This window comes from Balaenoptera physalus (genome assembly GCF_965194825.1).
Source record: "Balaenoptera physalus genome assembly, chromosome: 8".
Lineage (NCBI taxonomy): Eukaryota > Metazoa > Chordata > Mammalia > Artiodactyla > Balaenopteridae > Balaenoptera > Balaenoptera physalus.
In genome coordinates this window covers 100,132,935-100,154,579 of record NC_138887.1, presented here as the reverse complement: position 1 = coordinate 100,154,579, position 21,645 = coordinate 100,132,935, and the positions used below count along the sequence as shown (strand labels likewise).

Here is a 21,645-nt window from a genome sequence, read left to right as displayed (position 1 = left end):
GCTCCGTCTCTCTAATCGCCCCCTCCCCACCTCCTTCTCCAGATGGAAAGAGGAGCTCCTAGCTCACTTAAGCCGGGGTAGGGCTGGTTCTCCTTTCCGAGCCAAAATCCCAGGCGATGGTGAATTATGAACGTGCCACACCATGAAGCTCTTGTGGCAGGTAACTGTGCACCACACCTGGAATGCCGTCCTGCTCCCCGTCGTCTACCTCACGGCGCAAGTGTGGATTCTGTGTGCAGCCATCGCTGCTGCCGCCTCCGCCGGGCCCCAGAACTGCCCGTCTGTCTGCTCGTGCAGTAACCAGTTCAGCAAGGTGGTGTGCACCCGCCGGGGCCTCTCCGAGGTCCCTCAGGGTATTCCTTCCAACACCCGGTACCTCAACCTCATGGAAAACAACATCCAGATGATCCAGGCCGACACCTTCCGCCACCTCCACCACCTGGAGGTCCTGCAGCTGGGCAGGAACTCCATCCGGCAGATCGAGGTGGGGGCCTTCAACGGCCTGGCCAGCCTCAACACCCTGGAGCTGTTTGACAACTGGCTGACAGTCATCCCGAGCGGGGCCTTTGAATACCTGTCCAAGCTGCGGGAGCTCTGGCTGCGCAACAACCCCATAGAAAGCATCCCCTCTTATGCCTTCAACCGGGTGCCCTCCCTCATGCGCCTGGACTTGGGGGAGCTCAAGAAGCTAGAGTACATCTCTGAGGGGGCTTTTGAGGGACTGTTCAACCTCAAGTACCTGAACTTGGGCATGTGCAACATTAAAGATATGCCCAACCTCACCCCCCTGGTGGGGCTGGAGGAGCTGGAGATGTCAGGAAACCACTTCCCTGAGATCAGGCCTGGCTCCTTCCATGGCCTGAGCTCCCTCAAGAAGCTATGGGTCATGAACTCACAGGTCAGCCTGATTGAGCGGAACGCTTTTGATGGGCTGGCCTCCCTGGTGGAACTCAACTTGGCCCACAATAACCTCTCTTCTTTGCCCCATGACCTCTTCACCCCACTGAGGTACCTGGTGGAGTTGCACCTACACCACAATCCTTGGAACTGTGATTGTGACATTCTGTGGCTAGCCTGGTGGCTTCGAGAGTACATACCCACCAATTCCACCTGCTGTGGCCGCTGTCATGCTCCCTTGCACATGCGAGGCCGCTACCTGGTGGAGGTGGACCAGGCCTCCTTCCAGTGCTCTGCCCCCTTCATCATGGATGCACCTCGGGACCTCAATATCTCTGAGGGTCGGATGGCAGAACTTAAGTGTCGGACTCCCCCCATGTCCTCCGTGAAGTGGCTGCTGCCCAATGGGACAGTGCTCAGCCACGCCTCCCGCCACCCACGGATCTCTGTCCTCAACGACGGCACCTTGAACTTCTCCCATGTGCTGCTCTCAGACACTGGGGTATACACATGCATGGTGACCAACGTGGCGGGCAACTCCAATGCCTCGGCCTACCTCAACGTGAGCACGGCCGAGCTCAACACCTCCAACTACAGCTTCTTCACCACTGTCACAGTGGAGACCACTGAGATCTCGCCTGAGGATACAACACGAAAGTACAAGCCCGTTCCTACTACGTCCACTGGTTACCAGCCGGCATACACCACCTCTACCACGGTGCTCATTCAGACCACCCGTGTGCCCAAGCAGGTGGCGGTAACCGCGACGGACACCAATGATAAGATGCAGACCAGCCTGGATGAAGTCATGAAGACCACCAAGATCATCATTGGCTGCTTTGTGGCAGTGACTCTGCTAGCTGCTGCCATGTTGATTGTCTTCTATAAACTTCGCAAGCGGCACCAGCAGAGGAGTACAGTCACAGCTGCCCGGACTGTTGAGATTATCCAGGTGGATGAAGACATCCCAGCGGCGGCATCTGCAGCAGCAACAGCAGCTCCATCCGGTGTATCAGGTGAGGGGGCGGTCGTGCTGCCCACAATTCATGACCATATTAACTACAACACCTACAAACCAGCACATGGGGCCCACTGGACAGAAAACAGTCTGGGGAACTCTCTGCACCCCACAGTCACCACTATCTCTGAACCTTATATCATTCAGACCCATACCAAGGACAAGGTACAGGAAACTCAAATATGACTCCCCCCGCCCCAAACTTATAAAATGCAATAGAATGCACACACACACAAGACAGCAACTTTTGTACAGAGTGGGGAGAGACTTTTTCTTGTATATGCTTATATATTAAATCTATGGGCTGGTAAAAAAAAAACAGATTATATTAAAATTTAAAAAGAAAAATCAAAACAAAACTATTTTCTAACTTGTAAGTTCTATTTAAAGGGGGTGGGGGACCTTGGGAATGCTGTGGGATAGAAGCCACAAGTCAGTCTGCTGTGCTGCCAGGAGGGATTTCTGGTATAGCGTTGAAACTGCTAAGATAAAACAAACTAAAACACCAACCAATATCCCGAAAGAGTTAAGGTGTGGGCTGCTGAGGGGTGGGGGGTAGGCTGAACTGTCACTTTTTAGAATATACTTCATAGGACACAGGAATACCCATTTCTCTAGACATCTTTCTTAGGCTGAGAGCTGTCTTTGCAGATTTATCGTATTTAAACAAAAAATACAAACAAACAAAAAACAGCACTAAGAATCTGTACCGTGCGTAAAATGTTGAGAGGCAATAATTTTTTCTTCAGAGGCCAAGGGAAAGACAGATCTGTAAAATGTATTTTAAACAGGAAAACCACCAAAATTCAACTGAAACCTTAAAGGGACTGGGTATGTGCATTCCTGTGCACAAGTCTTCTTGGTTTGTTCAGTGGGACACAGCGTGCCCCGCCTGACAGAGGGCTTCGGGAAGGAGCAGAGAAGGAAGGGAGCTGGCGTAGCTGTCAGTCAAACGCTTTCACATTGCACCAGATTCCTGCAGCTGGGCTTAACCCATTCTGTGCAAGGCATGTGTCTATTCAGGACTTCCCAGGAGAAGGAGGTGGCCCCTGGGGGGGCGGGGGGCGTGGTACCAAAGGGGGATGGGAAGGGAGAGCAGACGCGGAGAGAAGGTATTCGCGGGAGGCCGTAACTCAGCATTGTGCCATGTCCACCTGTTGTTCCCGGTATCTGACAAATGATTGTAGACAGTGATGCATTTGATGATTTTTTTTTTTTTTTAAGGGTTGGTTTGTTTTAAGGTGGAGAAGGGGGGGAGAGGCTGGGAGTGGGAAGCTTTTCTCATGCTTGTGATTTGGTGACTATTCTAAATGCTGATTCATTAGGGATTATTACGGCTGATGTCAACTGGTTGTGGTGACGGGGAGGGGGCAGAACATGAGTAGAGAAGAAAGAGGAGAGACAAAAAGGGCACGGGCTCATTTAAAGTGATGAAGCCTTTCCTCACCAGGATGGTTCACAAAAAAGATGTGAAATCCACAGTTAAAACAAAGTGATACACACAGAATGAGTGCGGCATGGAGTCCTGTTGAATGTAGCACAATGGGGGGAAATGCTTCCCTCTCCCAGGGCTACCTCAGGAGGAGGGGGAAGAGAAAGGGCGGGTGTGGGTGGGGAAAGCAGAGATCTCTGTTATTCTGGTCCATTTAATGATGTAACTCCTTTCATTTATTATTTTAGCTTTAAAAGGAAATAAAGGGTTCAGATTTGAAAGGGGGTGGGATGTGGGGGGAAATGCCACTGATTGTAACGTGAGAAAAGTGTATTTTTGTATTTTAATAAATACTGTGCAATTTTTAATTCAGTGTCCCCAAAGGGTTAAATTGAGTAAGACCCTGAACCTATAGCTTCTTATGAGCACTGACCAAATAATTTCTATTTAAAGAAAAAAAGGGGCGGGGAGGACAATATTCCATTTCTTTAAAGTATGGGAACACGCTAAAGCTGTCAACCAATTTTCCTTAGCTTAAATAAAAGCACCCCGATACTAGTGCACCGTTCACAAGCTAAGTGTGTTAGTCCCTGCCTGGCTCTGTTGGGGGGGTAGAACCGAATTCCCTGTGCCCTGGAAAAGCGAGAGGAATGGGTCAGCCTCAGCTCCTGGGACCCGGCCAGGAGTTAAATGCCGCCTCAGCAGAAGGTGCTGGTCAGGCAGCACCAGCTCTACACGGGGACCCCGGGGGACCTGGATTTAAGAGGATTGCAATAATGTTGTTGTGCTTAAAGATCCCGCAGGCAGTGTTGCTTCTGTTCTCTGGGTGCTGAATAGTCAAACGTGTCTTGGTGGTGGTGGGTGTTGGTCTCCTGACGTGCAGCCGAGGGACGTGGTCCAGGCAGGCTGACTGAACTGGGACCCCCGTCTCTTCAGCACTAGTATTTATACGAGTGCAGGGAATCGGGACTGAGTGGGTGTGATCTCCCTGGCACTGAACACAGAGAGAGGCAGGCAGCACTTTGCAGCAGTTGGCTAAGAAAGGGCCAATTCTTAATCCTCCTCTGTGTGTGTGTCTGTGTGTGTGTGTATTTTACATACACAAAATTTCTGGGTGTCAGTGTTTGTGGCGGTGTGTATGCATGGGCTCACACTTTTAGAAACTGCCATTCATGTCTCTAGGCTACAATGATATGTTCCCTCTGCCTGTCCTTTAGTACCCTACCCCCAATAAAAAGAGAGAAAACTGCAGCCGAGAAAAGGGTGGGACTTGGCGAGGACCAGTTGAAAAATGCAAGAAGTCACCCCCTTTCCTAGTGCCATAAGACACAGCTCAGGCTGTTTAGAACAGCTTCCTGGGTACACATTCAGAGGCAACTGTGAAGGAAGGAGCTGCTTCAGAAATAGAGGATGTGGAGCCCATTTCCTTACACCCCTCCTCTTTTTGACAGCTATCTGGGCGGCCAGGGAACTATGCAGTAGCTGTGGAATGACAAAGGCTCTGGGGCTGCACAAAGATCTGAGGGGAGAGGTGAAGAAATGGGCCTAAAACATTCCTGGGGAAGAGTCCTAAGAACAAATGCACTTGTCCTGGGGGTGGGGCATATTCAGGTCTTGGAATCTGAGGGAGAAGTGCTTTCCAGAAGGAACCTCAAAGGAGCTGGGGGAGACAGAATATGGCCCCTGGGTATGAGTGTCCTTAGAGCTACAAGGGGAGTTCCTTTCCCCACTGGGCCTACTCCCTGACCCGGGCACTGGTTCAGCATTTAGAGCGGCAGCTCTCCTCTGCCGTGATGTTGGGTACACCCTCCTTTGTAGCAGGCACTTGGGACAACTTTTCAGAGAGGAGTCCCATGAGCACCGAAAGTGCAGCCTTTAATGCTGGGCGGGTGACTCATCCTCGGCCTGGCCAAGCTGTAGGCTTTGTTACCTGAGAATGGAACATGGGTTGGCAGCTCTTCGGGAGGGGAGTCATAGCAACACGTTACAGGGAAAGGACTGCTGCTGATTATATGGAGTTTAGAGAGTTTTCATTACAGAATACTTTAAAGGCCGTGAAAAACCATGTAGTCTAATCCCTTCACATTTTACAGTCAAGGAAACGGAGCCCCAGAGAAACTGAAAGGTACAGTCCAAGGTCACACTGCTAATTAGTGGAAGAGGTGGGACTGAAACGCAGGTCTCTTGACTACCCAAACCAATGTGCTTTCTCATTAAGGCTCTTACTGGCTCTCAAGAACATCTCTCTTTCCTGGCCAATATGCAGTGAAAACGGGGCCTTCCTATAGCTATTGCTGTGTTCTCTTCTCCCTCCCCTTAGAGCTGTCCAGTCTCCTTCAGAACCAGCTCTACTGCCCTCCGGGGCCTGAGCAGAATTCGGACCACAGGGGCCCCAGAGGTGGCCCAAGGGCCACGTGTGCTGACTAAGGAGTTGGATTCTCAGGACTATACATAACAGCTTCCTGACTCTTAGGTTCAATGGCAGGCAGAAACCACGGGATCCCACAGAGGGCAACGGCTGCTAGGGAAAAGGTGAAGCAGACAAGGCAGGGTGCTCACAGTGGGAACGATGGCTTGGCCTTCTCCCGACCTTAGCCTTGGAAGCTTTGCAGAGTAAAGGACTGACAGAGGTCTTAGAGCACCTCTCAACAGCAACTTCTCCACAGCGAGTGGTTTCTGCTTATTTGGCTGAACAACGAGACTATTTGGGGAGGCGGGGGGCTCTTTAATTCCTCTCCTCCATTGCATCTACCCTAGCCCCAGCTCTAAAATCATGATCTGGTTGCCACTCCCATAATTTGTTCTAGGGCCTTTTATCACTCTTTGGTGTAAAGCTGCATTCTACTGTCAGTGAAGGTAGAGCAGACAGGCTAGTTTCTAAGGCCTAGGGACATCAGCTCCATCATGGCTGTTAACATGTACTGTAGCTAGCAACTTGTTGGGACGGGGGAGCTGGTGGGGGGAGGGCAGCAGCCTAGTAAAGAGTCCCTTGACGACAATGCCTATTAATGGGGAAGAGATCCAGAGTCCATGCCGTTAACGGTGGAGATGGGTAGAGATTAAGAGAAGGCTAAGTGGGCCTTACTCAGCCCCGGCTACTTCCTTAGGGGGCCAGAGCCCACAATTAAGGCTTCAACATTTTACTGCAACAAAGCAGCAGGGGCTTAAAATTAGAGAAGAAAAAGAGAGAGAACATTTATATCCAAACATATGTCTGATTTTATCTCCTCTGCTGGCACTCAGCACTCCGTGCCATCGGCTAATGCAGGCACTGTTCACACCATTTCTAAATCCTGCCTCAGCTAAACTGCAAGGCAGCTTTTGGCTCAAAGCACCTCTCTTGGTTTCTGTCCATTCAGAAAGCACCCTTTTCCCCGGAGGGGGGAAGAATGGTTTGGGTAGTGGATTAAGGTTGTTTTCATCTTTGCTTTAAATTGAGATGAAGTAAATTGCTTCTTGGAGCAGGGATAAAGGCTTCAGGAACCTTCAGTGAAATATACATATCTGCAAAGCAATATAGCATAGTGCTTACAAGTACGGACTCTGAAGCCAGTCTTCCTGGGTTGAATCCCAGCTCTGTCACTTACTAGTTATGTGACTTTGGACAAATACTCGTTTTCCTCATCTGTAAAATGGGCATAATATTGGTATCTACCTCACTACTCCATAGTTGTTGTAGGAATTGAAATTTGACGATAAGGGGACAGACCAACTGACTAGTCCCCATCACCACCTCTATTCTTGAATCTCATCCATGTCCAAAGAGAGAACATGCCTACTGAGCTACCCTAAAGAGGAAGGATAATTATCCAGAAGTCCTGGGCAGCACGACAGCACCATCTACAAGCCCAGACACTGTGGGAAAGATGGGGTGCACTTTTCTTCCCAGGAAAACACTGCCTTGTGCTCTGTTCTTTAATCTAGCTCTTTAGATGGCCCAAGGCACTGTCTTAGCCCAGGAACGGATTACCTTTTCTTATGGCGGGTCAGGAGAAAGGAAAGGTGCTGCTGCTGGAGGTGCACAAGCGGAGGGCTGGAACAGGAAGCACCTACTAAAAGTCCTGGTCCTTTACCAGGAGGGTGAGCTTCCCAGTGTCTCGTCACCTCGCCCTGTTTCCTTATCAGGGTGCTTTACCAAGGGAGGTGGGCCCACGGAGACACCAGGAAGGAGAAAGGAGCACAGAGAGGGCTGCTGGGGCTTCAAAGCAGTATTGGAGGGCTTGGAGGAAAGAAAGGCAGGAAAAAGCACCATAATTTGAGCAAGTGAGAGCAGGATGGAGCTATATGGCAGATGCACAGGCTAAGGGGCTGCAATGCAGTTAGGGAGGAAAGCCAGGGAGATTCCTCTGCCCTAGCAAGCAGGAGGCTGGCTGGACCCTGGACGGGGGGAGGGCCGGTAGTGTGATATTCATGGCACAGAACAGAGCAGAAGAAAAGCAGGGAGATCAACTTTCCAAGAGAAGCCTAAGAAAGAATGCATTTGATTTCCTAATGAGAGGCTAGAATTAGATTTTAGGATGATCACAGGTTTCATCCTCTGGAACATGCCAGCTTTGCTGTCAGTACTTGGGCCAAACCACCTGCCCACGAAAGTCCTGTTCCCGATGCTGGAGGCTGTCCACTGCTTGCCGAGGGGTGGGGGGGCAACCCCGCCCTCAGGGCTGTAATCAAATTCTGATCCTGACGGGCTCCCTCAGGGCCTCCCGCATTTCTGTGACGGCACAGTCATGGGGGGAGAGGAGAGGAGAGGGTGCAGCTCACTGTTTATCCACGAAAAGAGTGTTATTCCCGAGGGAGAGTGTTATATAAATCGTGTTTTCCCATAAAAATAATGACTGTTGAGTTCAGGGCACATGGACCCTGGCAGTGAGTCAGAAAGGTCAGGCCTGGGCCCATGGGGGAGAGCCCTGGGAGAGGCTCTCCTGGCACAGGAAGTTAGCATTTGAGAGGATGGCGCTGTCTTCTCTAGCTTATCCTGGTAAAGACTCTTAAACCTACAGCAGGGAGGCACTGAGATGAGAGGCTACGCTAATGCCAGGTGTGGGGATTGGACGGACCAAAGTAGTACTTGGCCTTGCGGGTTCATCCATTCTGTGTGCCTAGGAACAATACTAGAGCAATTACTGAAGTTTAGATTAATTACTAAATACCAAAGGAACAGCCCTTGATCTACTTGCTTCTTTAATATCCACCCACCTTCTTATATCTCCCATTAATAAAAAGCACACACCCCCGTTAACTCTATCAGATTCCCCCCCCCATAATTCCCATTTGCGTACAACCGTCTGCCATGATAGCACCTAGGATATCCCGCAAGATCCTTCCATTCTAGAAGCTTGACGGCTCTTTCTTCCTTCTAACAGTTCTGCTTCCTCTCCCAAGGCAAGTCCTTAATCTGTAGTCTCTTAACATTTCTTTAATAAGGTCTCAACCCTGGTTTCCCTGTCTGTGCAGGTGCTCACTTAGTCACCAGATAAGCCACTCTACCCGCTCAATGAGTCAGCAAGGATGAGGGAGAGGCGCTTTCACACACTAACTGTTCGCTGTGCAAAGTTTGGTTTCCTGGCCTCGGGCTACTTCTTCCCAGGCTTCAAGGCCCTACCCACTCACCCAGGTTCATTAAGAACATTAATACAGGTCCTCCCACTCAGGTTCCACCCTGGAGGTGAACTGAACGAGCTGTAGGCAGTTCCCTGGATAGTGTCGCTGTGTTTGTAGGAACACACAGCGCACCCCCCACAACAGGCCCGTCACAGCCCCAGAAATGGAGCCCAGGCCTCATCCTAACAGCCTGTTCCTGCAGCCCACCAGCTGCAGTGGATACAGTTATAATCTATTACCACTGCAAGACGACTTAATTTTTGGACTTAAAGGAAGTCGGATAATACTTTATCCTATTAGCGTCTGCCTGTGTGAATTGACAATGGCTTCCTTCTGACATGACAGCATATTCTTCCAATTCATCTCTTAAGGGGATGAATTGAGGAAGTCTGGAGTAAGATAGGAGGGAGGGCCAAGGAAGAGACTGCTAAAGGAACCAGGGGAAGGGAAGACAATCTTTAAATTAGGAATGGGGAGAGGAGACTTAGAGGGATATGCCAAGACTGAGATAGCGCAAAATACGTTTGCATTTCATTTTGTTTCCCTTGTGAGGGAAGCGACTGCAACTACTGGATGTGTCGTATGCTTGTGTATGAGGAAAAAAGGTTCTGAAGCCGCAGAGAAGTACAAACACAAGAGAATAAGGAATTGGCCTATTCCATGTGCCTCTGGTTTCAGCTCATTGGCCTGCAGGGTAGCTTTCCCTTTCCTTAATTCCTCTTCCACCTTCCTGTTTTAAGTCCACATCTGCTCTGACCAGTGAGTGGTATCATGTCAGCTGAGGGCAGCTCCACAGTGTGTTCTCACTGCTGGTCGACCTTGGAATGGCAATGGTCACTGAGGACAGAATGATGGTTTACAGCTTCTAACTTCAGGAATGTGGAGACAGGGAAGGGAGTTTCCAAGTTAATTCAGAAAATCTAGTTGAACCCTCTCATTTTATTTGTGAGGAAAACGAAGCCCAGGGGGATGTGACTGCCAGTGCCCGCTAGCTGGTGATGTGGAGACCAGGTCTCTGGGTTCTCAGCCTAGCACCGGCAGGGCCACTGTGACTTACAACTCCAGGGGGCGCCACTGACAGAAGCTACAAAGTGATTAGTGCCCCCTGGAGTTTGCAATTTGGTGCAGTCCCTTACCCTTTGCTTCCAGGGAGGGAGGGAAAGAAGGGAAAGGCCTTCCAGGCCAGTACTTTTATCTGTGCTTAATGCTGTCAGCCAGATGGTGCCCATTCCTGACTTCTCTCAAACAGCTAGAGCTGAGAAATCAGGCAACTCTTCCTTTCTCTTCAACCATGAGTGTTCCAGGGCATGGGAGTTCTGATGGCTGCCCAAACAGCTAACAAATTAGAAGGAGCACTTGTGGCTGAGGCCGCCCTCCCCATCCCTGTAAAAGTGAAGAGCTGTAAAGAACAGGTATCCCATGAAAGGAAGTTTTGCAGAAGCTCAATCACGTCAGAGGTCCGTTCAAGGTCAAGTGGACCACTGGAGAAGCAGGGACGTCTAGAGTTCTGCTTCTACCTTCCCTGCTACTGTAAGCAAGGAGACCCTCACAGGGAAAGCTCAGACAGCCCAGGCTGACTCGGGGCCTGCAGCTAGTAAACGTCTCCTCTTCCCCCATCTCAACAAATCCCCTCTTGGGAAACGGAGTGGCCCTGGCTAGAATTTTATCACATATATTTAATTAGAATCTGTCTCCTTCATGATGGTTTCAAGTGAAGTCCCAACAGAAACATTCTAAAAAACAGCCGCTTTCAGCCAAGGATCTCTTTTAACCAAGTTAATTTAGCAGAAATTTGCCATCTTGGATGGGGTGGAGTTACCTCTCTTCTCAACTTCAAAGCTGGGAAGAGAGGGGAGGTGGGGAATGCAGAGAAATAAAGAGGAGGGCGGGGGCTTTGAGCAAATGAGTTTCTGTCTATTAAGGAGCAGTAATTTCTGCTAGCTCCCTTAGAGACTGGTCCCCTCCAATAATGGCCTGACTCTAATGATTCCCACTCCTAAGCAACAGCCTGTGTTCTGCTGGTGTTGAGATGAACAGTGCCAGAGAAATTCCCTTTCTCTCGGAGGTGCTGCTATTATCATTACACAGGAGAGATTACCAGCCAGGAGGATGTGCTGTTGTTGCGGGGACAGAAAGATAACCAGAGAATGTACCTCTCCAAGGCATGGTACTGCTGACCTGGGACGAAAAAAAGGATGAGAGATAGGCTAGAGGTTAGTGATAAGATGAAAGGGCAGACACTCTGGACAGGAGGGAGAAGACAAGATAAAGTAAAAGCTTAGGCACCTCCTGAGGAGTTGATAAACTTAATGCAAAACTAGTGGGCACTGGCTGGGAGGCTGGGGGAGGTCACAGGGGTGTGGGGTGTGTGGGAATGAGTTAAGCTCAGGCATAATGAACAAAAACTGATCGCATTTGAGATATGCAACATGGTAATATGAAAGCTGAGTCAATTTCAGGTCCCTAAATACTGATCACGTTCCGGGCAGAAGCACAGGTGTGTGGGCTAACACCGAAATTGGGGGGATAACTGAAGCTGCAGTGTCAGTTGAGGGGTGGGGTCCTCTCATCCTGCCCTCTCCCTTCTCATACACTGAAGATGGTGGGGAAAAAAGCTAATACCGTGGCTCTAAGTACTGCTGAGGTTGCTGCCAGCAAGTCTTGAGTAGGGGGTGGGGAGACTCCTTATTTTGCCCCCGGTGGCTTCCCTGTGACGGAGATCACTGCTTCCAGAGGCTGCCTTGCCAGATGTGCCAGCAGGCAGCCCGGCCAGAGAGCCTGCCGTGCAGACAGATGCCCTGGGCCGTGTTCAGGATGGTGAGACCCTTTATGGTACTGCGGCTCAGCTCTGGGGCAGTGCCAGAGCAGCAGGGTAATGTTCCTCAGCCAGATTCATTTCCCCCCCAAACCTCTTCAAATATGCGGGCCATGGAGAGAAGCAAATTTAATTAAATTACTGTATCGTGGGCTGCCCTTCCTGGGCAAGGGCTAAAAACGGGCTCATGCTGACATGCAGACCCATCTGTGTATACAGAGCACGCGTTTCTTTGTGCTTGGCAGCTGGATGGGGTTGGCAGTGCCCACTGCTGGCCCCGGTGAGCCGGTCCCTTTGCCGCAGCAAGGCAGAGTCAACACTGATGTAGCCCAGGCCCCGTGTGGCTCCGCTGACCTTTTCCTTTCTACTTAAAAGATGACTGAGTGGCACTCCCCCTTCCTCCATCAGTTCCTTTCTCCTCAAACGCCTCTCTTGCTGACACCCAGGACTTTCCCATAAGGCGGTACCCTAGCTGAGCCAGGGAAGGAGGAATGAATCTGCAGGGAGGTGTGATTCAGAACCGTGCAGGGCAGGGTTTGTTTAGCTTGGCAGGAGATGGAGGGGTCTCCCTGGCAATTCTCTAGAGTGTCAGCAGTTCCCCACTGGCAGCTCCGTGCTGGAGACAGAACCGTTTTCAGGTGCCAGAGCACAGCAGTAAAGCTCTCTCCCGCTCCGTCCCTGCACGGACTTCATGGTTGATATAGAACCTGACCATCACACACAGGGGCAAGGAAGTTCAGTGGCAGTGGCAACGAGAATCATTTAATATGTGGAAATCAACACCCAAAACAAATGTTGGCTGTGCTGTACCTGTCAGCCCCACGAGATCATTTCATCTCCCTTCTGGAAGTTTGGGCCTCACAGCTCCAGCTTACAAAGTACCACGAGGGTAAAGAGTTTGCCCCCAGTAGAGCTGCGGCTGGGAAATGGCCTGAGGCAGAATCGGGTGTGCGGAGTGGGAGACACTGACGGGTTGGGGCGGGGGAGGGTGGTGCTGTTCCATATGGAACTGAGACCCAGGAAGACTCAGATAGGGAATCTTTTCCCTACCTGCCCCCAGAGAGAACAGTGCCATCTCTCATGCCTAAGGTTACAGTGAATGCCACACACGGAGCCTGAGAGGTCGCCTTGGGCTGGGACAACAAGAACAATCTAGCTGGGCAGCTTGCAGCTGTACTTAGGCAGTCCCCTCGGGCCCAGGGCATCCTGGCGTCAAGCAGACACCCAGATGATGGGGGCAGTGCAGGCAGCTCTCTAGGTCCCTAGATCGGCAGGTTTACAGGCAGCGCTACAGTGAGTTGAGAGGGCGGAACCTCCCTACCCCAACCTCCAAGCCTTTGAGCCGCTGTTCCAGGACGAGAGGCTGGGCCGGAAGGAGATGGCAGCATCCCTGCATCCCCCGCTGGAGCTCTGCTGCCCTCTAGACACTGCGCTCAGCGGCTCCAAGGCTCCTTTGTCACCGGGGGTACGGGGTGGGGTGAGGGGGTAGTGTATCTGCTAAGGTTTCTGGCTACAAAAAGGTTACTTTAAGGGTTTAGACAAATCCTGTCAATTTCGGACCCTTGGGACCCAACTCAAGAACCTGGACTGTGCCTGCAGGTCACTCTTAGTCTAGTGGTTCTAAATGACGAGGACGTGTGGATCAAAAACGAAAGCAGGCAGGTCGATAAAACGTGGTGATACTTGAAGAGAAGAAAATGGATCCAAGAGAATAAGTTTCCTGGGGCTAACAGGCTAAGCAGCAACTGTAGCAGGAAGAGAAAGCAACATACCGTGCTGGACAGAAGCCCCGGAAAACAGGGCCAGTCCTGAAGAACAGGAAATCGACCAGTTTGGTGATACCTATCATGTGGCTTTAGAGACACAAAAAGGTCCCTAGGTACTGGACTAGGGTAAAAGATCTTTCTTCCTTACTTAGCAAATCGGATGGAAGAGAGTAGACCCCAACCCTAGGCTGTAGGTAACCATGATATTTGGAGTGGAATCAGGCCCCTTAATTCCATCCCATCCACCGTCTCACGTTCACTAGGACATGAGAATGCTCATCAAATGACTGGTTCTAACTGGGGGGATAGAGGCTCTGCAGGCAGCCTTTGTCTTTAGTCAACTATGTTATTGGTCCTTGGGTGCCAATAAAGATACCGTATATCTCAGTCCTGATATTCCCCCATGAAAAGGGTTAGCTTTAGGGGCTGTGTTGAAGCAGCCTCAGACTGTTTTCTCCAACGGAGAAGAATGCTTGGAAATAATGTGGGTAGCAGCTAAGCCTCAGGGTAAATCACGTGAATATTGGTATTGCTGGAGCAATGGCATGCCAATAGCTGCTGGGGTCCCTTAGGTTTACAGACGACCTGAATGAGCCAATGTATCTGCGCTGACTGCCCCACCCAAAGCTGTACCAGTGGCTGAGGAGCCTGCTGGCACAGCATCCCTCCCTGCTGCAGGCTGCTGCCAGAGGGCATGGCTGCGGGTCCCACTCAGGCCGAGCCTGCTAAATGGGACCCTTATCCTGTGCCTCGTCTGCAGCTCGGCAGGGACCTAGCACCGGGAAAGGCAGAGTGAGGCCGGCCCTGGTGCGGCATGTCTTTCTCGTGTACAAGGTCACCCACGACCCCTCTCACGTTCGTCATCTGCCACTTCATCTCTCTTGGAGAGGGACAAGGAGAAAGGAAATGAACTGATTACAGTGGTATGTTACAGGGAGCAGGTCTGAGAGTCCGAGGCGCTGTAGAGAAGTTGCCCAGTCTACATTAAAGGGAGAGTAGGGGAGGAAAAGAAGGAACGCTTATTTCTGACACCTGCTCTCGCCTCATTCTCTCTCAGCTCCCAGGAATAGTTAGGAAGCAGAGTGGGTAAAACTAAGGCTATTTGCAAAAAGAGATTAGCTCTCATGCAGGCCGGAAAGTGTTTCCTGCATAATCTGAACTTAGACCTTGCTGTACCCTTGTCCTGTGTGTCCTATGTGGTTCAGATTTAAAACAAAAACAAAAACATTTTTCTGTTAGCGTGTTGTCTGGGTGAATATGCCAGAGCATGAACTAAGAGTGGTCTTCGTGGCAGCCCCAGGTTGACCTGCAGGCCAGGCCTGGCCCAGCCCCTCCATCGCTGGGAAAGCAGGACAGGAGGAGGAGGGCAGTGGCGGGCGTCACTGGATAAGGCCGGGGCCATCTGCACTACTGTGAGTCAAGGTTGGCTCAGATAGGAGACGCGAGGGGGGAGGTGCAGCTCCTGACGGCTCCGACAGCTTGGACCTGTCCAGGCCAACAAGCCGCTCAAGTGCAAGAACAGCCAGCCAAGTAGGCAGAGCACGAATAAGGACTTAAAGCTTGAAATATCTGACAAGAGATGGAGGGAGGGGAGGACGCCGTCGGGGATTTCAACTGGTGTCTGGCCTTGCCTCTAACTGCTGAGGCAGACGCTTCTGCTACCGCGGGGTGGGATGTGACGCCTGGGAGCTGGTGGGTGTAACCCAGGTGAGAATCCCTTGAGCTAGATTTTTTTTTAAAAAAAACCTTCATTTCAACAAATTGCAGAGACAGCTCTGGATTGTTCTCCCTCACTAATGCCCTCCGAAACTAAATCGAACCGCTGTCCACGGTTCCCCCTCCAGTCACCTGCCCGAGGTTAAGCAGCCCTGGGCTCTGTGTGCGCGTGTGGGTAGGCCGGCACGGTCCATCACACGGTCTGGGATGGCAGCTGCGTCTCAGAGCTGGCTAAGGGAGGCGACCCGGGGCGCCGGAAGCCACAGACACTCGTTCTGCTCTTCCACCTTCCTGTGGTGGGGGGTGGGGGAGGGGGGAGGCCAGCAGTCGGGCGCTCAGCGCCCTTACAGCTCCTCCTGGTGAAGATGCTTTGAAAAGACAGTGGTTGTCAGTCCCAAGTACACATTCCCCACACTGAGGGAGCTGTTAAAAAATACCAGCGTCCTGACTCCAGATCACATATGGAGGAGACGGCACTTTGATATTTTCAAAATGTAACCAGGTGATCCGAGGGCACGCCCAGGATGACAGCCTCTGCTCTGGACTTGAGAGAGCAGGGAGAAGACGCAGTGCTCAGACAGGACAGTCCTGTCACTAACTCCAGAAGCGCCTCTTGTACATGGTTTTGCTTAAGCTGAGCCAGGGGTCCTGAGGTTTCATTCAGGTTCAGGAGAGAATAACTTCCAAGAAAACTAGCCAGGTGCCACTCGACTGACGGCCCTGAGAAAACACAGGGAAACCCTCCTACAAACACGGCAGCCTGCTCAGAGCCCCCGGCAAGGAGGGAGAGAGGACAGATGTTCAGAGGCCCATGAATATCAAATGGGAGAAATCGAGGCACAGAGAGAATACCATTTATTCCTAAGGAAGGTGGGAAAAGAACAGCAACCTTCCCTCGTCATAGGCTGCTCTACAAACTGATTCGGGCAGGACTCCAGATCAGCACCCAGTTTAGGTTCAGAAGCCTAAATGAATGAGAAACGACTTTCTTCACTGTTAGGTTTCTGACCCTTAGCTGACTGGCACTCCCGGCCGTAGCCCTTCTGTGGTTCACTTATTCATGTGTACGCTTATTTAGAGCCCGTCTGGCGACCAGCACTATGCCAGGCACTGGGGAACAGCGGAGATGAAAGGCTTGGGCCTCGCCCTTGAGGAGCTCAGCACAGTGGGGGGAACAGTTACGATGGATGGTCTGAGTGTGGTGATGGGAGGTACGTGCCGGGAGCAGCACAGAATCAGGGACAGCTTCTGCCCCCTCCCATCCAAACAGCGCCTCCCAGGCTGCTCGTTCTTATGGGGAAGCAACTCCCCCCGTTGGAATTCTGGATGTAGGCACGGGACAGCGGCAGGACCAATACTGACTCAGACCCTGGGGGGATGACCTGCTCCAGGCCCTCCTAGAGGCGCAGGAAGTGACTTCGCACTTCTCTCAAGCTGGCATTTGCTGAAAGGACTATGTCAAGGCTTCCCCTGGGAGTGGGAAGGAGGGCACCCAGGCTCTCGGTAAATACTACGGGTAGTGAAGCTCCGAGCCGGTTGACCTTGGCAGTCTGTAGCCCACTCTCTGCTTCAGCTTCCCTTAGTGACACACAGACTCACTGAACGTTGAGGTGTAAATCGCAAAGCCCCCCCGAACGAAGAGCTGCTAAGCCAGGGTCCTAAGCAAGGCTGTGCTGTGTAAACGTAGCATGGAAGCTTCTAGTTCGAGCTCCATTTAGTGTGGCTGCAGCAAGCTGCTATTTGCCCCACTGCTGAGCAGCCGGAGCAAAATTCTGCTTGGGAGTTGGAAGAGGCACTGAGGACACAAAAGAGCCATCACAGACCTGCAGGCAGAGCTGAGAACACGGGGACTCCCGGGAGCAGGGGGAGGGGCAGGCTTCAGCAGAACTTCATTAGGGATAGTGTTGAACATGGAGGAAATCAGGACCCCGCCCCCCCCCCCGGTGGCATGTGTCACAATGCAGCTGTCTTCTATCTCCTGTGTGGCGAGCAAGGTCCTCAGGCTGGAGTGTGGGAGCGCTGGCAGGCAAACTACACGGCACAACAGCGCTCGGGGCTGGGTGACACTGAGGTCACTGGGCGCAAAAGGCAAAGCAGTCCAGCTGTCCCCTGTGAACTCTGACTACAGACACAGGTCTGGTTTGGTCTTGGTGCCCACCCTGCTCCTCACCTACCCAAGAGTTTGGGGTCCAGATACTCGTAGGAACTCATCCTGAAAGGTCTTAGGTTATCCAAGATCAGAGCTGATCTGCGGTGTGGGGATCCAAATTTAATCTCTTAAACCACTGGTTCTCAACCTGAGATGAGCATCAGAATCACCTGGGGAGCTTTTTAATTGAAAAAAATTTTTTCATTACTAAAAAAAAAACCTTTCAATTTGAAAAATGTGAAACACGGAAAATAGAGAATTGCCATGAACTCCCATACACCAACCATCCAGGCTCAACAATTATTGAACTTGTCATATTTGGTTCATCTATCCCCCCTTCTCTCTGCTGAAGTATTTTAAAGCATAGCCCAGACATGATATCATTTAGCCCTTCCATACTTCAGCAATGCATCTCTAAAAAACACAGCCATTTTCTTACATAACCACAATGCCACTATCACACTTAACACAATTAATAAAATTATTCCTTGGTATCACCTAATATGCCTGGAGAACTTAAAATAAAAATCCGGTGCTCGATGAAGCCAGGGAGGCCCGGGTATTAGTATCTTTCCTAAGCCTCCCGCAGCTCCCAATCCCAGTGTGCAGCCGGGGCTGAGAACCACTGCCTCATCACCCCAGGGCTCTTCTATGGGGTCTGACACGAGCTCCACGGATGTCCTACAGCCCCCCATCACATGGTGTACAATAAAAAAAAGTCAAGGAAAAGGTGAGTCACAGACCAGGATGAAGGGAAGGAAAACAAAAGCATTAGGAAGTCAGCAAGCCACAGAACGGAATCCCTCATTCAAGGCAAGGCTGTCCTAACTGTGAGGCCCACTCACTCGGTCCCCCAGACCCATCAAAGGTCTGACAGGCTTGGAAGGAGAGTTGTTCGCAGCTGCCCAGAGGGCCCTCAGCACCTCACAGCAGGCCAGCCTGCGTTAGGCCTGCTCTATTTCTGGCTCTCCTCCCTCTGCACACTGTCTCTCTGGCCTGGTATTCTGGGCCAACCCTGAGCCTCAGCGCCCGGCTGTAGGCAGGATTAATGAGGCCTCTGGTGAGTGGGGTGCACCAAAACTTCTTGGGTGTGGGCGCTGGGGTTTGGGACCCAGTCTTCAGTCTTACTTATTTCATTTAAAAAACCCCTAGACATCCTGCAAAAAGATGAGGCTGTGTCGCTGCAGCTAAAAATACCCCTCTTGAGGGCGTCTGCTCACCGGCTCCTCAGTTAGAGACGCTACAGGGCCCCCGTGAGCTGTGCAGCGCCGGCAGCTCCACGGGGGCTCTGGGCAGCTGTGGACAATCCCTGAAGCAGCCAACAGTGAGTGCTGGGAGGAGGGGGCTGGCGAACAAGTAGCCAGCCAGGACGGTCGGCACGCATCGGGCATCTCCCAAACCCTTCTTTTCTTTATGGACCTACTGCCTAAGCCAAGAAACTCCTGCTGTCTTCTGCTAAAACACCATCTCTGAGGATGACCCACAGTCATCGGGGACTGTTGTCGACTCCCCAAGATGCACAGGGGTGTGACAGTAATTGGCGGGGGGAGGGGGCATGCCACCCGTTCTGGCTCAGGGCGTGTCTGTGCTGCCAGACAACTTCCAAGTGCGAGTCAGTGGTAATGAGACACAGGTGAGGCCTCTCGGTGGCCTCAGGAAAGGGGTGCTTTAAACGCAGGCTTGACACCTGAAGGGGTAACGGAGTGGAGGCGTAGGGCTTCACGGCAATGAGGGGGGTCTTTTCTCTGGACCTCTTTTCTAGGTCCTCTCAGCACCTAGAGGTCATTCACTCTAGCCGAGTCATTTTTATCGGGGAAGATGAAACCCCAGGGAGGTACAGTGATTCTTGTCAAGGTCATAGATTTAGTAAATGGAGGAGCCAGGACTTAAACATGGGGTTTTGATTACAAGTCCAGTGCTTTGTTCCACTATACTATGGCACTGCAATGAGTGAACTCAGTCTAAGCATTCAACAGGTATTGAAAGAGCTATGGGAAAAGGTATTTTCACAGTTCAGGTGCCACAGGGACCTCAGGTGAGTGTTCCCTGGATGACCTGGGAATTTTGCAATCCCTGCAGGTTCTGGGGAACTCAAGGGTCAGATTCGGCAACTGAATCAGATGTTCAGTGGGGACAGTGACAGCGCCGTAGATCTGATCTTCAGCCAGAGATCCAAAGCCATTCCCTTCTTTTCTGCCTGGGAGAGTGGGAAACATCTGGTATCAGCTGGACTCTGGGCTGTCAGAAGAAAAGGGGGCAAGGACAAGGCCACGGCTGACTGGTTTGATGCAGGTGTTGTTCTCCTTTCTCATTTCTTGGCCTTGCATGTGACCCTTATGAAAGAATTTGGAAGCTTAAGTCAAAAGCATGAGAAGACTGGGTCAAAAAAAAAAAAAAGTATTGAAAAAAACAGTGTGAGGTGTGGGAGAAGGAACAAATTGGTTCAGGAAGAAGAGTGCCAATCGAACATCTCCTGAGTGCTCAGCGTGGGCGAGTGTCTCGCGTTGTCCAATATGGTAGCCAGTAGCCACACGTGGCTATTTAAATTTCATTAAAGATTCTGTGCCTCGGTTGCACTAACCACATTTCAAGTACACAGTACCCAGAAGTGGCTAGACGCTACAATACTGGACAGCACATGTAAAGAACACTTCCATCCTCACAGAAAGTTCTATTGGACAGTGCTGGCAGATTGCCTGGTTGTCTCTGCTCATTTCTTACTGGCCACAATGAGTAGTTTCTGAAACCCTTTTGGGGAAGAACTGAACTGGGGGAAGCTGGAGGGTACCATTATTCACTCTCCGGCAAACCTTCTAAACCTGAAAACTCAAAAGCTTAGAGCCACTAGGAGCATGAATCCGCCAGTGTACTAGGCTCACCAGGCCCTAGTCCCTCTCTCCCCTCTCTCGTCTGCGTGTTCACAGCCACTCTGACCTTTGCATATTTTATTCCATTTCTATTTTACGCTGTTTTAATTGACGTTTAATATAGCTTAACTCTGCGTGGTGTTCACAGCCCCTCACCAGGGGGCCATTCACAGGCAGAAGCACAATTAATAGCAATCCCCAGAAAATTATGCCCTGTATCAAAGTTGTCATTGCACCGTACAAATGCTTATTATTACTATTGAATTCTCCAGCCCTGACACCTCCCTGTGTTTACTAGGTAGCAGACAATCCTCTATGTTTGTGCCTTCCCTACTCTACCGCACCATCAGGACCAAATATAGCCCTTGTGTGTGTGTTTAGCTCCATTTAGTTGTGCTTTGGAAAAAGGGGGAAAAAGTCAGAGTTAATAAAATTAAATTGCCGGAAAATGTAATTTGTTCCTCCCCCACTTGACAACCCCATGAAAAACAGACAGACATCACCGCTAACAAGATGGGTAACGTGCCTCAGCTATAGGGTGGAGGTGAAGCCCAGACCCTGATACCACGGCATGGCTTTCGGATCAGCCTCCTGTGACAGAAGAGGGAGCAGGTCTAAGAGCACAGGGTGCTGGGAGGGCGGCCGGGGGGCCACCCTGTGCCTGGGCTGAACGTGACCAGAACACAGAGCTCGAGCCTGGGGGGCAATCCCAGCTCCCCAAGGAGCTCAAGGGCAATCCAGCTAGGAAATCTGACCCCTACCCCCCACCCCTCTCAGTGAGAAAAGCGAAGCAAAGCAATTCTGTAAACTGCCCTCCTCACCCCCAACACACGGACACAGAGGAAAAAGAAAAAACCCTCGACTTGGCACTCCGTGGTTGTTTCTTCTGGGCTCTCGTGAAGCTTAGTTTTTGGCAAGAAAGACAGCAGCTTTTCTACGATTCACATGTCAGGAAAAGCAGTGGACGATTCCAGGTGGGTCAGACACCTGTCCTCCTCCCGCTCTGGCAGGCCTTCCCGTCCTGTTTGCCGTTCTCTCGGCACCCTTGTCCAGCGAGTCTTCCTTACAGAACGGAGAGGCCCCGGAGGACTTCCTCCTGACTTAGCTTCTTGTTCTTTTCTCACAACGGAGCGTAGAGAACACACGTGCTTACCGCTTCTGTCCACCTGTCACATTCACCTGACTCCCTTTTACACGCCACCGATGTCACAGTCTCCAGTTATTGCCACCTGTGCTGCAAGTGGATGGACAGGTGGCGGTGGCTCTTGCCTGGGAGGCGCAGAGGGGAGCAATACAACGGGAGCGTGGAGACGGCAGGTCTATGAATCACCGCGTGAATGTGCCCTAGTGATTACCTTCTTCCGGCCTCAGCTCCCAACCACTG

General features: G+C 51.3%; 2 protein-coding genes across 5 annotated transcripts in view; one reads left to right on the top strand and one right to left on the bottom strand.

Moving 5' to 3' along the window:
* The window catches only part of SND1 (staphylococcal nuclease and tudor domain containing 1), a 421,659-nt gene that overhangs the window by 59,120 nt on the left and 340,894 nt on the right, over window positions 1–21,645 (bottom strand). The gene's annotated exons all lie outside the window — the stretch shown is intronic.
* The window catches only part of LRRC4 (leucine rich repeat containing 4), a 59,205-nt gene that overhangs the window by 255 nt on the left and 37,305 nt on the right, over window positions 1–21,645 (top strand). For 3 of the 4 annotated variants that reach the window (XM_082472332.1, XM_082472330.1, XM_082472333.1), the window contains exon 2: window positions 43–1,913. In XM_082472332.1, coding sequence (XP_082328458.1) covers window positions 143–1,913 — 1,771 coding nt within the window. In that variant the 5' untranslated portion in view covers window positions 43–142. Of the gene's footprint in view, window positions 1–42; window positions 2,275–21,645 lie in introns of those variants that run through there. The other variant, XM_082472331.1, reaches the window with a different exon arrangement.